The sequence below is a fragment of the Sus scrofa genome, chromosome 3 (genome assembly GCF_054392235.1).
Source record: "Sus scrofa isolate SSC_HxYL_T2T_F1_AM1 chromosome 3, Sscrofa_HxYL_maternal_Yorkshire_Landrace_v2.0, whole genome shotgun sequence".
In the NCBI taxonomy this organism is placed as follows: domain Eukaryota; kingdom Metazoa; phylum Chordata; class Mammalia; order Artiodactyla; family Suidae; genus Sus; species Sus scrofa.
In genome coordinates, this window is record NC_139385.1 from 3,733,582 (window position 1) to 3,746,043 (window position 12,462).

A 12,462-nucleotide genomic window follows, 5' to 3' on the forward strand; every position below is an offset into this window, starting at 1 on the left:
GATTTTTAAAATTATAGTTTATTTATATCTTCTAGCAGCTTTATTGTTTTACCTTTCATGTTAAGGTCTATGCTCCATCTAAAATTAATGCTCAAGTATGGTATGAGGTTGGGGGGTCAGCATCCTTTATAAAAAAAAAAAAACTATTCTTTCCTCAATGATTTTCTTTCTTTTTTAAATTTTAATTATTATTATTTTTGTTTGTTTGTTTATGGCCACACTGCAGCATATTGAAGTTCCCAGGGATCAGGGTGGAATTGGAGCTGCAGCTGAAGCCTACACCACGGCCACAGCAACATTGGATCTGAGCCACATCTGCAACCTATGCCACAGTTCTCCGCAATGCAGGATACTTAACCCACTGAGCAAGGCCAGGGATCAAACTTGCATCCTCGTGGACACTACATTGGGTTCTTAACCTGCTGAGCCACAAGAGGAACTCATTTTTTTTTTTTAAGATTAAATTTTTTTTCAGGGCGTTCCCGTTGTGGCTCAGTGGTTAATAAACCTAACAAGGATCCAGGAGGATGGGGGTTCGATCCCTGGCCTTGCTCAGTGGGTTAAGGATCTGGTGTTGCTGTGAGCTGTGGTGTAGGTCACAGACGTGGCTCAGATCCTGTGTTGCTATGGCTGTGGCATAGGCCAGCGGCTACAGCTCGGATTCGACCTACACCACAGCTCACGGCAATGCCGGATCCTTAACCCACTGAGCAAGGCCAGGGATCAAACCCGTAATCTCATGGTTCCTAGTCGGATTCGCTAACCACTGCGCCACGACAGGAACTCCATGTTTTGCTTTCTTTTAATTGATGTACTTTCTTCAGTGATTTTCAACGCATTCTTGGCTCCGTGGCTAGAGTTAACAAACTTGATCGCACCATTCTGCGTTTTCAATGGTGGTGCATTACTCTTAGTACAATGACCAGTCTCTTGCTTAAGGTATCTTAACACCCAGCTTGATCGAGTCACCTATTTCGCAAGCCAAATCCTGTGTCTACTGTACCACTCCAAGCACAGACACAGGGCACAGAGTTCCTTGGCCAGATCATACTGTCATCTTAAGAATGAGAGCAGAGTATGACCTCCGCCATACACAATGCGTCCATCCCCTAAGGTGGTTACCTACTACTCAAAACTTCAGTTCTCACCTCCTCCAGGAAGCCTTCTCTGGCTGCACAGTCCCAGTGCCCTAAGTCTAGGTTAAGTGCCTTCCTTACATGCTCTCCTTGCACCCTGGCTTTGTAATTGTGCTTAAGTATTTCTCTCACTGCAGCTTCGCTGAAGGAAAGAAGGAGGCCTATTTAGTTCACACGGAGGCACTCCCTAAATGTTATTGAATGAAGGAATAAATGTAAAGGAGAATCCTCTCCAGGGACCCAGAACACGTGGGCCTTGGAGAAATAACGGGGTTTCCATTCTCAGATCTTATACGTAGCACATAAGTTAATACTCCAGAGCCTCAGTTTTCAAACTCGTAAAGTGGGAAGGCACCACGCTCTCCCAACAGCTGCCACGAGCACCAAGACAAAGCACGTACCGGCACCAGGCTTGGCGCGCAGCGGGCCCTTACAACATCGATAAAAATGACAAGGGCAGGAGACTCGGACCGCCTACTCCTTCCTATGCGCAAGCGCGGCCCTCGACCGCCCGCAAGCCCGGCCCATCGCGCCCTCGTGCGTCCCCACGCGTGCGCGTGTTCGACCGGAACTCGGGCCGGGGCCGGAGGTGCAGGGGCGGGACCTCCGCAGTGCGCCTGCGCCGTGACAGGCTGTGCGCCGAGGGGGCGGGGCTGCGCAGGCGCGCCAGGCGCCCCGGTTCTGGAGCGTAAACAAGAGCGGGGCCGGGATGAGGCGGCGGTTGATGCCCGCGCGACGAGTGGCGGCGAGCGAGGCGGCGAGCGGGGCCCGGCGCCGACCCTGAGCTCCCCCGAGCTGCCCTCGAGCGCGCGAGTCCCCGGCCGGGCCCACCCGCCGCGCGCCCACCATGAACCTGGCGAGTCAGAGCGGCGAGGCCGGCGCCAGCCAGCTGCTCTTCGCCAACTTCAACCAGGACGTCACGTAAGGACGGGCGTGGGCGGGGTCGGGGGCCGGGGCCGGGCCTGGGGGCCTAGAGCCGGCGAGCGCGGAGGCGTCCCCCGGGCGTGCGGGCGGGCCGCGGGGCGCGGGGAGGGGGGGCGTCCTCCCCGGGGTCGCTCGGGTTCGGCCCTGGCGCCTCGGTCTCTGGGTGGGCAAGATGATGGGGATGGGGAGGTGCTTCACCCACCTCGGGGAGGTTTTCTCTTTTCAGGCCTCACGTCTCGCGGAGTTGGGGGCAGAACTTTGGGGCCTGACCTGTTGTCCCAGTCGCTTCTGAGGCGGTGGGAGTAGGTTTCAGCCCTACCCCTCCCTTCTTTACCCTTTTCAGGCCCTTCTCGTCTCTTCCTCATCCTAGCGTTCCTTTGATTTCCTTTTCTTCCTGTCTCCTTCTTTTTGACAGGTAATTGTGATGTCCTCCTGGAGCAAGAACCAAACTTAGCAGTAACCCTGGTCTCTGATCTGGGAGAAACTGAGCGAACGGGGAGGTGACAGGAACACCCGAGGGGGTCTTGGCGCTTCAGGGAATGAGCCATCCTTACAGGGGAAGAGGGGCCCTTAGGGCAGCCCTTGGGTTTGGACCGCTGTTTGTTCACGGCCGATTGGGTGTGGAGCCGATTCTTCAGAGGCTTTCTCCGGTGATGCGAGAGGATAGTTAAGAGATGAGGTTCCTGGAGAAGGAAGGATGAGTTGTGGGCTGGAAGGGAGGAGAGCCATGTTGGGAAGTGAGTAAGAGGAAGTGACCTAAGAGGGGCGAAGGCATAGGTCATGGGCCTCACACTGAAGAGCCAGTTGAGTTGGTCTTGGCCGAATGGAATCAGCAAAGTAGAACACGAGGGTTGTTGGTTTTTTTTTTAATTAAAAGTTAATTGTCGGAAGTTCCCCTTGTGGCTCAGCGGGTTAAGAATCCGGCTAGTATCCAGTGAGGGTTTGGGTTCAATCCCTGGTCTCGCTTAGTGGGTTAAGGATCCAGCCTTGCCGTGAGCTGTCATGTGGGTCACAGAGGAGGCTTGGATCCCACGTGGTTGTGGCGTAGGCTGGCAGCTGTGGTTCCAATTCCACCGCTAGCCTGGGAACTTCCATATGCCACAGGTGTGGCCCTAGAAAGAAAAAGAAAAAGGTAATTGTTGGATGGCAGGCCTCAAGTCAGTGGCATGCACCGAGTGCTCAACAGCCCCTTCCAGATCATGGAAGTAGTGCAGGCAGCTCTGCAGTAGGACCTTCGACACTTGGGAGGAAGCAGATCATCTGCTCCAGCTGCAGGGGAGGAAACCAAAGCTGGGGAAGGTTCGGAGCAGAGCCTCAGTTAGTGGAGTCAGGGCAGGCGTGGGATCTAGGTTTCCTGAATTCTCTTCCAGTGTCCTCTCCAATCTGCCATGCTCTTGTCTCTCCCTACAGAGTAGGGTCTGGAGGACATGCAATTTAGGAAGCAGACTGTAGCAGTCTTTAAAAATGCAAGCTATCCAGCACCATAGCTTTCTGTGCGACCAAAAACCAGTGTTTAACAGAAACACTTTGGACAACCTGTTGCTGGTGGTTATAACTGAGCTGGACTGTGTTGTATTAATCCGGGTAGGGGAGATGACATGTCAAACTGACACATTTGGTTTTTGAGTCCTTTGTACTTTGAGACCGGTAAGAACGGTAGCTTTATGGGTTTTTTTGTCTTGTGTAAGTTAGAGGATTTCCAAAACATTTTTTTCTACCCTTCTTTCAGTCTTTCACTGCTCCTCATTTATATTGAAAGGAAGTCAAATATGAGAAAGCGGGAGTTCCCGTTGTGGCTCAGCGGTAAGGAACCCAACTAGTAACCATGAGGATGTGGTTTCCATCCCTGGCCCCACTCAGTGGGTCGGGGATCTGGCCTTGCCATAAACTGTGGCGTAGGTCACAGACGAGGCTCAGATCTGGCGTGGCTGTGGCTGTGGTGTAGGCCGGCAGCTACAGCTCCGATTCAACACCTAGCCTGGGAACTTCCATAGGCTGTAAAAAGACAAAACAAACAAAAAAACAACCAAACATGAGAAAGCATTCTGTTTTGCTGTTATTTCAAATGGTATTCAACTTCCAGCTTCCCTGCATAGAGAAGGTTGTCCCTCTGGTTTGAAATAAGGTCTTTTTCAGACTTGAAGACCCTCTGCTTTCCCCCTCTTCCCTGAGTCCTGAAGTTACTAGTTCCAGGCAAGATTTGTGTATGTTAGAATTTTGACTTGCCAAAGAGACCTTGCTGGCGTATGAGCATAAATTGTAAGGAATGGTAAGATAGGATCATACAAAAAGTTTATTGACCTTGCAAATCAACTACAGCAAAACTTTAAAAAAATGAAAAAAGAGGAGTTCCTGTCGTGGCGCAGTAGTTAACAAACGACTAGGAACTATGAGGTTGCGGGTTCGATCCCTGACCTTGCTCAGTGGGTTAAGGATCTGGCGTTGCCGTGAGCTGTGGTGTAGGTCACAGATGCGGCTGAGATCCCGCGTTGCTGTGTTTCTGGTGTAGGCTACATCTCTGATTAGACCCCTATCCTGGGAACTTCCATATGCTGCGGGAGCAGCCCAAGAAATGGCAGAAAGACGAAAGTAAAATAAAAATTAAAAATGAATAAAGAAAGTTTACTGGTAAAAGTGACTAATTTGTTTTAAATCTACATCTGCAGGAAAAACAATAGCTCCTGGGAGAGGCTTTACAGTTTCCTCCTTCCTCTTCCTTGTCCATCTCCAACATTAATTTTAAAAGAGGAATACACAGTTTTTCAATAAAGAATATCGGTCTACACCCACTGTATTCAGTGAGAAAATCTGGAGGCCATTTCACTTAATAAAATACATACTGTGTCTTAAGCAGTAGTATTTCTTTCAGACCAATTCTGTCTGTCCTGTCTGTTGGTCCTGGTAATATGGTTTCGAACATGGTAATATTTTTTCTGTGATTCTTACCCTAGAAGGGTGAGTATTTTGTTGTATTATGACTTTATTTTATTTATTTATTTTTTTTAACTAGAATTGGGAACGAGGCATCCAGAAAAACTGGTCCCTGTGGTCTCCTTCCTAGCTGGTTAGTTCCAACCCTAGTTTCTGAAAGTAACCCCTTGGGAAGGTTTGTGTTGGAGGAATTGAAGTTTTAACATGGGAGTTAAAGAAACTCGTCAGGGGCCGAGTCTCACCTGAATCTTAGCTGGAAGTGTCCGGGACTGGGGACTTGCAGGGGACCCCCCTCCGCTGGGGGAGGTCCGAGATTCGGCAGTGTCCGCATCATTGAGCGGCTACGTTTCTAAAAGGGAGAGAAAGAGGGCAGGCGCCTGGCTTCCCTGGCTTCTGTCTGCAGCGTGGATGTTGTTAGTGTCTGCAACTCACGGGCGTAGAGAGGGCACAGCTGACTGCTTTCTCGAACCCGCTTTCCTTCTGCCCGGGTACAGCTCCTTTTCCCTCATCGGTGGATTGAGGGGCTTGGAAGTAGGTGGTTTTGAAAGATCCTTCAACCTTAACGTTGTAGGTTGTTCTGGAGTTGCCGCCATGGCGCAGTGGGTTCAGAATCCGACTGCAGTGGCTCGGGTCGCTGCGGAGGTGCAGGTGTGATTCCCGGCCCAGCACGGTGGGTGAAAAGATTTGGCGTTGCTGCACCCGTGGCGTGGGTGGCCGCTGAGGTTTGGATGCAGGAATTTCCATATGCCACAGGTGCAGCCATAAAAAAAAGAAAAAGAAAAGGTTCTAGGTCCTTCTGCCTGCTGTGTAAAGGGTGTGTTGAGAAGGACAGGACGGTCCCTGAGCAGGCTGTGGCCCCGTGGCCGTGGCCAGCAGAAAGGAGACCGCTGAGTGTGAGGGTTGCTGTGACCCGTGGCACACGCATGATGCGGTTAAGCGAGAAGTTACGTTGCCCCCGAGTCTCCTGCCGGCCTCTAAGTAAGAGGTCCTAGCCCATTGCTGGGGCGCGGGCAGAGGGAGCTCCCGGCTGGGGGAGGATGAGCTCTTCTTTGGCTCTGAGTTTGCAAGGCCTCCGCAGTCCCGGTGGAGGCCTGGGGTGGAGCTGCGCTGAGGGGGGCCCTGCAAGGCCACGCGCTTACGGAGTAGGGCCCCTGGGTGCTGGTGCAGTTGGAGTGGCGTCCTTTTTACGGGTGTGGACTGTGTCCGCTGAACCCTGTCATGACGTGTGGCTCTTTGACGAAGGTGATGAAAGGAGAAACTTTATGGACTTCTCACAGGCAAGAGGGCAGAGAAAAGGGGGTAAGAAAAATGATTTTCTTTTTTTTTAAATGTTTTTAATATCTTTAAAATGTTTTTTAAGAAAACGTTTTTGTTTTTAGTAGAAATCGGTGTCTTTTAGGTACGGAACACGCCAGGTTAAGTTCCGTGACAGAGACCCGCAGTTCAAGGTGGTGGATTTCTTTCTGCTCCCTCTCCAAACTCAAATAAAACATCAACAGTATTTTAAAAGCCTAGACCCATAGAATGCGGAGAACGAGAAAGGAGGCACTAGCCACAGCGTTTTGGCAAGTGGTGAGGGAAGTGGGTCCTGCCTTGCTAGTGGAGAGGCAGAGAACCAGCCAGGCTGCTTGGAGCCACAGGGGGTCAGGTCCGGGGCAGCTCTGCCCGTGGGGCGAAGCGGGCTGTGATCAAGCGTGATCACGTCCAAGGGTTGGCCCAAAGTACGTCTCAGAAGCAGGCACGGTCTCCTGCCCTGATGAAAATACTTTGCAACGCAGCAGTGCCGTGTGTATCTGACGTAGGCACACAACCCTAGCCCCTCGTTAGGGTCCGAGAGGGTCGCCTGATCACAGTGGCTGTTTAAGGGCCTGCGTCCAGGCAGGTGCGGAGGACTTGCCATCCCACGCAGAAGGCTGCATAAGGATGACTGCCTTTTCAGCTGCCCCCGCAGCATGTGGAAGTTCCCAGGCCAGGGATTGACTGCGAGCCAGAGCCGTAACCTACGCCGCAGCTGCAACAACGCTGGATCCGTAACCCACTGCACCAGGCCAGGGATCAAAGCGGCGCCTCCACAGAGACAAGCTGGCTCGTTAACCCACTATGGCCCAGTGGGAACTTCCAAGAATGACTTCTTTAAAAATCAGAGATGGTGGGGAAAAAAGGCTCTGGTGCTTAAAACAGGGGCCCTTAGTTACCCGGAAATCGTTGTCCGGAACATCCGTTTTCCAGAAGTCGGGAATGGTTGAGAGAGTCTTTTATTTTTATCTCCCGTGAATATTCTTGTATTTCTGTGGGTTCCTTTATTGCTTTTCAAAATGCTTACATGTAATGATACCTAATTACTTCATCAGCGTAGTTAATACAGTGAAGTATTTTTGCAGAGAAAAATTACATGAACTGATAGGGTTTCGTTTGTGTTTATACGTCTAGGATAAGCCAATTGCAATTTTAAATTTAAAAATTTTTTCTTTCTTTTTTTTCATTTTTGGCCACCCCTAGGCATATGGAAGTTCCCAGGCCAGGGATCAGATCCGAGCCATAGTTGCAACCTAAACCGCAGCTACAGCAGTGCCGGATCCTTAACCCACTGTACTGGGCCTGGGATCCAGCCTGAGTCCCAGCACTTCCAAGACACTGCCAGTCACATTGCGCCACAGTGGAAACTCCTTGATATTTAAAATTTTTGTTTAATTGCAGTTTAATAGTGCTTATAACGGTTCTGTTGTTGGACTGTGTTTCTTCTACGTAAGTGTAAAAGAGGTGGAAAAATCGCAAGTTTTTAATAGATGAAACGGTCATTAAAATAGCCCTGCCTTTTTTTCCTCTCCCTTTTGGCCTCCCCGCAGCATATGGGATTCCCAGGCCAGGGATCAGATCCCAGCCACAGCTGCCACCTGCTCTGCAGTTCTCAGCCCACTATGCCGGGACTGGGGATGGAACCTGCGACCCAGCGCTGCAGAGACGCTGCCGATTCTGTTGCGCCGTAGCAGGAACTCCAAAGCAGCCCTAATTTTTATCTCTGTGTACACGTTCTCCTGGGAAATGGCCAGTCTTTGCTATCGCCGGTCTTCTGGATTGTCTTCTGCCGCCTCTTCTCCCGAGATGAAATACAGTCCCAGGGTCCTGTTCTTTGTCCTGCTGCTTCTGCTTTGTGCGCCCATCCTCTGCTTCCGAAAGCGGTCCTCCCTTCCTTCTCCCCTTGCTCGGCCCCGTTCTGGAGAGCCCTGATCTTCTGCGAGGCAGCACTTGGCTTCCTGGCTCAGGCTCCTGTGCTAGGCGCCTGCAGAGCTCGGAGGGCCCCAGGCTCCTAGAAGAGCAGACGGGTTGGGTGATGAACATGGGACCTGCCGCACCAGGCTGGCCTCGGCCACCTGTGTCGTCTTCCCATTCCAGATGGTGAGCGAGCTCTTGGGTCTCTTGGGTTTCCATCCTGCTGCTCAGCGGTAGCGTCACGTATGCGACTGGGCCACGTCTGTTACGGCCTCGCTGTGGCGCAGAAAGGCAGAAAGATTGAGCCACCTACCGCGGGCATAAACCTCTCTCTGTCAAACGTGCAGTGTTGTCTCCACCCGTGGGCTCATTGCCCCGCGCGGGTGTGTGCCAGCTCACCTGAGGACCCCCACCGGGTCTCAAGGGCGTCTTTGTCTTAGGGCCGGTCACTTACTTATATGTCAGATTTACCTCCATAAAGTTTTCTAGGTTTTCCCTGAGAAGACTGTCGTCTAGTGTACTGACACCCGCCTTTTCCTGGCTCCGAGGTGTGGCGTCTCCTCTGCCGCTCTCCTCCACTCGCCGCCACCCCTCACCTGGGACCAACTGCGGGAAACTCTTGGTGCTAATTTTGGGTAGAGGTGATGGTGGCTGGTTGGTAACCGGAGCGCGTTTGTGCTTTTTTTTTTTTTATCACTGCCTACACGTATCAGCTCTTATTTCTGAATTTGGCTCTTTTGCAGGTCTCTAGCTGTTGGTAGTAAATCCGGTTATAAATTTTTCTCCCTTTCTTCTGTGGATAAACTGGAACAGATCTATGAATGCAGTAAGTGTTTGCTTTATTTTTCCCCTTCTTACAATAGACAAGTGATGCTTGAATGAGGTTTCGTTCTTAACTGCAGACGTGATGATTGCACTCCAAACACCCCTTGACCAGTAATCTTTGCTCACCTTAGTCTCCCTGGGAGGTGATGAAGTGCGGTCTGTATGTTCCCCCAGGTCTTTTTCTGTGCATTTGCCGATTTAGAAATGTACACATAGAAAATACTTGTCTGTTTCAGTACATGGTATATACTATATGCATTATTCTGTAATTTCTCCCCTTTTTTAAATGCCACTTAAACCATTTAGGTTTCTGTCATAGAGGCTTCTAGAATTTGAAAATTTTACATTCCCTAGGAGTGACTTATTTTCTCCAGATTGGCATTGTATGGCCTTTGAGCAGCTGTGTGTCAGTGGCCCCAGGGGTCACGGTAGGGCTGTGAACTTGGCCACTTTGCTTAGTCATTTACTGTGACTTTAGGTAGATGGCTCCATGGACTTCAGTTGCTTTGGGTTTTTTTGCGGGGGAGGGGGAGGGGGACCCAGTACTTGTTGAACAAATAGTAGATCCAGACCCTCCCCCAGTGAGAATAGCAGGAAAGCTTTGCCTTTATTTTCATTGATATGATGGCAGATGTACCTACAGTTGTAGGAAACAACACAGGTCCCCGCTCCCTCCCCCTCCTCCCCCCGTGGCAGCATCTTGCAGAGCGGCCGTCCAGTCGCACAGCCCGGAAGGCGACCCTGTGTTGGGGTTCCTCCAGCCGGCCTTGCACCCGCGTGTGTGGGTTGACGTCTTCCCACTCGTTCTCGCGTCCACCAGTGAAGCCTGGGGCAGTTCCAACCCCGGGGGATCCTTGTTGGCTTTTCGTGACCACACGTCCCTTCCCTGATCCCTGGCAGCCACGAGGCCGCGCTCTGGTTCTCAAATACGGTCACCGCACGGATGTGACAAACATGGACGGGCATCAGCGTTTGCGATGGGCTTAGCTCGCTCAGCACCATCCTGGCAATTCCCCTGAGCTGCGGTGTCGGCAGCGCCATCCTTTCGGTGGCCGAGGCGGGTTCTCTGTGGGGTGCGGCCCCACTGGTGAACCCTCACCTGGCGAAGCGTGTCTGGGCTGTTAAAGGTGGAGCTGCTGTGAACATGCGTGTGCAGGGGCTGGTGTGGGTGTAGCTTTTCACGTCTCTGAGATGAATGCCTGAGTAGAGTTGCTGGGTTGTGTGTTTGGTTGGTGGAGTGTTTTTGTTATTTAATTTTTTTTTTTAAGCGCTGAGCCGTTTTCCAGCATAGCTGTACCGTTGTTCGTTCCCACCAGTAACGTACGAGGGAGCCCGCGCCTCAGAATCCTTGCCAGCTTCTGATGTTCCCAGTTTTTTGTTTTTTGTTTTTTTCCTTTTTTTAGCTGCCCCACGGCCTGTGGAGCTTCCGGGCCAGGAGTCAGATCTGAGCTGCAGTTGCAACCTAAGCCACAGCTGTGGCAGTGCTGGATCCTTAACCCACCACACCACAAGGGAACTCCTATTTGGGTTTTTTTAATGTTGTGTTTTGAGAGTTCTTTATATATTCTAGGTATTAGTCCTTTGTCACATACGTGGTTGATAATACTTTCTCTGTATATGATGCCCTGAAGTGTGCCCGTGGCCCTGACCTTATTAAGACTTCTTGGGGAGTTCCTGTCATGGCTCAGTGGAAGTGAACCTGACTAGTATCCATGTGACCCCTGGCCTTGCTCAGTGGGTGAAGGATCCGGCGTTGCCGTGAGCTGTGGTGTAGGTCGCAGACTCGGCTCTGATCTGGCGTTGCTATGGCTGTGGTGCAGACTGGCAGCTGTAGCTCCAATTTCACCCCTAGCCTGGGAACTTCCATATGCTGCAAGTGTGGCCCTAGAAAGACCCAAAAAAAGAAGGTTTCTTCTTGGTACAGGAGTTCTGCTGTGATGCAGCGGATTAAGGATCCAACTGCAGCACCTTGGGTGGCTGTGGAGCCTTGGGTTCGATCCTCAGCCCTGTGCAGCAGGTTAAGGATCCAGTGTTACCACAGCATAGGTTTTGTTCCCTGGCCTGGGAACTTCCATGTGCCACTGGTGCAGCCAAAAAAGAACTCCCAGTACAGAGAATCGCCTCCACCAGGGGCATGTGTCCGGCTTCCCCTGAGCCCCCTGTTTGCTGCCCCCGGAGGCCAGTGCCGGGTTCTCTTCAGGGAGATGGCTGGAAGTGGAATTCTCGGAGTCAGTGTCCCTGAGTCATGGCTCCCACCTTCGATTTTTCTCCTTCGTCCTCAAGCTCACCTCCTGGTGCTTACCTAATTTTATTTTATTTTATTTTTTTGTCTTTTTGCCATTTCTCGGGCCTCTCCCGCAGCACATGGAGGTTCCCAGGCTAGGGGTCGAATCGGAGCCATAGCCGCCGGCCTGCACCACAGCCACAGCAACTCGGGATCCGAGCCACATCTGCGACCTACACCACAGCTCACGGCAATGCCAAATCTTTAACCCACTGAGCAAGGCCAGGGATCGAACCCGTAACCTCACAGTTCCTAGTCGGATTCGTTAACCACTGAGCCACATGGGAACTCCCGATGCTTACCTAATCTTGTCAGAAAGCCTTCCTCTTCGTGTGCAGCTGGCAGATGTGACGGAGTCATAACACAGCTCCACTTGAGGTGGTGGGTGCTCATCTCAAGTGGGTGTGTTTCTGAAAATCTCCAAATTGCCTGCCTTCATTTGATCCCCCCGGGATAGTTTCCTATAGAGAATTTCTTCAAAGAGAGGTAGCCTGATCTTTGGAAGAAGGATGCCCTTGGGCTTTTGTGAGTGACTGAAACATTTGTGAAATCGACATCAGCACGAGTGCGCCAGTGGTGCCACTAAGTTGTGGCTGTCGTGGTGAGAGTCACTGGGTTTGAAATCCACAGACTCTCTCTCCCTTGGGAGGCCCGGAAATCATGAATGGCTTTATCTTTGAGCTTGTGCTCCGTGAATGAGGTTTGAGGGTGCAGTGGAGCACGCACTGGACAGCAGGGCGGCGCAAGCGCAGGTAAGCCAGGGCCCGGGAGCTTCGATAGCGTGTAAGGACACCAGAACCTAGTCTTGATACGTCCTCAAATTGAATCAGTTTCCTTCATGTTTCTTAAGGGGTTTTGGGCACCTCGTTTTTCAGAGGTTTTTTTGCGGCACAAGATGTGATGCCTCGCTAGCATCGTGAAGAGTGGGTGTTTGCTGCGAGGGCAACGTGGCGTATAGATGTCTTTGTTCTTGTTAACGTTGGCCCTTAGAAGTAGGTGCTGGCCTGCACAGGGCACTCTTGGACAGTTCGTCCTCGAAACTGAAGCGTTCTTTTGCTTCTAGAACATGATCCATCTTCTTTCTTTCATACCTTTTTCATACCTTTTATTAAGTGGGCAGAAGAGTGTCTCTCAGAGAACAGCTTAGCTACT

At 51.4% G+C, this 12,462-nt stretch overlaps 1 protein-coding gene and 1 long non-coding RNA gene across 11 annotated transcripts in view; both read left to right on the forward strand.

Annotated features, from left to right (window-relative positions):
• Positions 1 to 1,804: 1,804 nt before the first annotated feature.
• WIPI2 (WD repeat domain, phosphoinositide interacting 2) overlaps positions 1,805 to 12,462 on the forward strand; it is a 33,481-nt gene continuing 22,823 nt past the window's right edge. For 4 of the 10 annotated variants that reach the window (XR_014839342.1, XR_014839343.1, XR_014839344.1 and 1 more), the window contains exon 1: positions 1,805 to 2,069. Coding sequence is in view for 1 of the 10 variants with exons in the window: in NM_001190295.1 (NP_001177224.1) it covers positions 1,984 to 2,057; positions 8,945 to 9,027 (157 nt within the window). In the remaining 9 variants the exon portion in view is untranslated. 10 annotated transcript variants of the gene reach the window in all.
• LOC146404336 (uncharacterized) lies at positions 2,359 to 5,124 on the forward strand. The gene is made up of 3 exons (XR_014840039.1): positions 2,359 to 2,475; positions 3,790 to 3,863; positions 5,071 to 5,124. It is a non-coding gene; the product is annotated as an uncharacterized LOC146404336 (long non-coding RNA).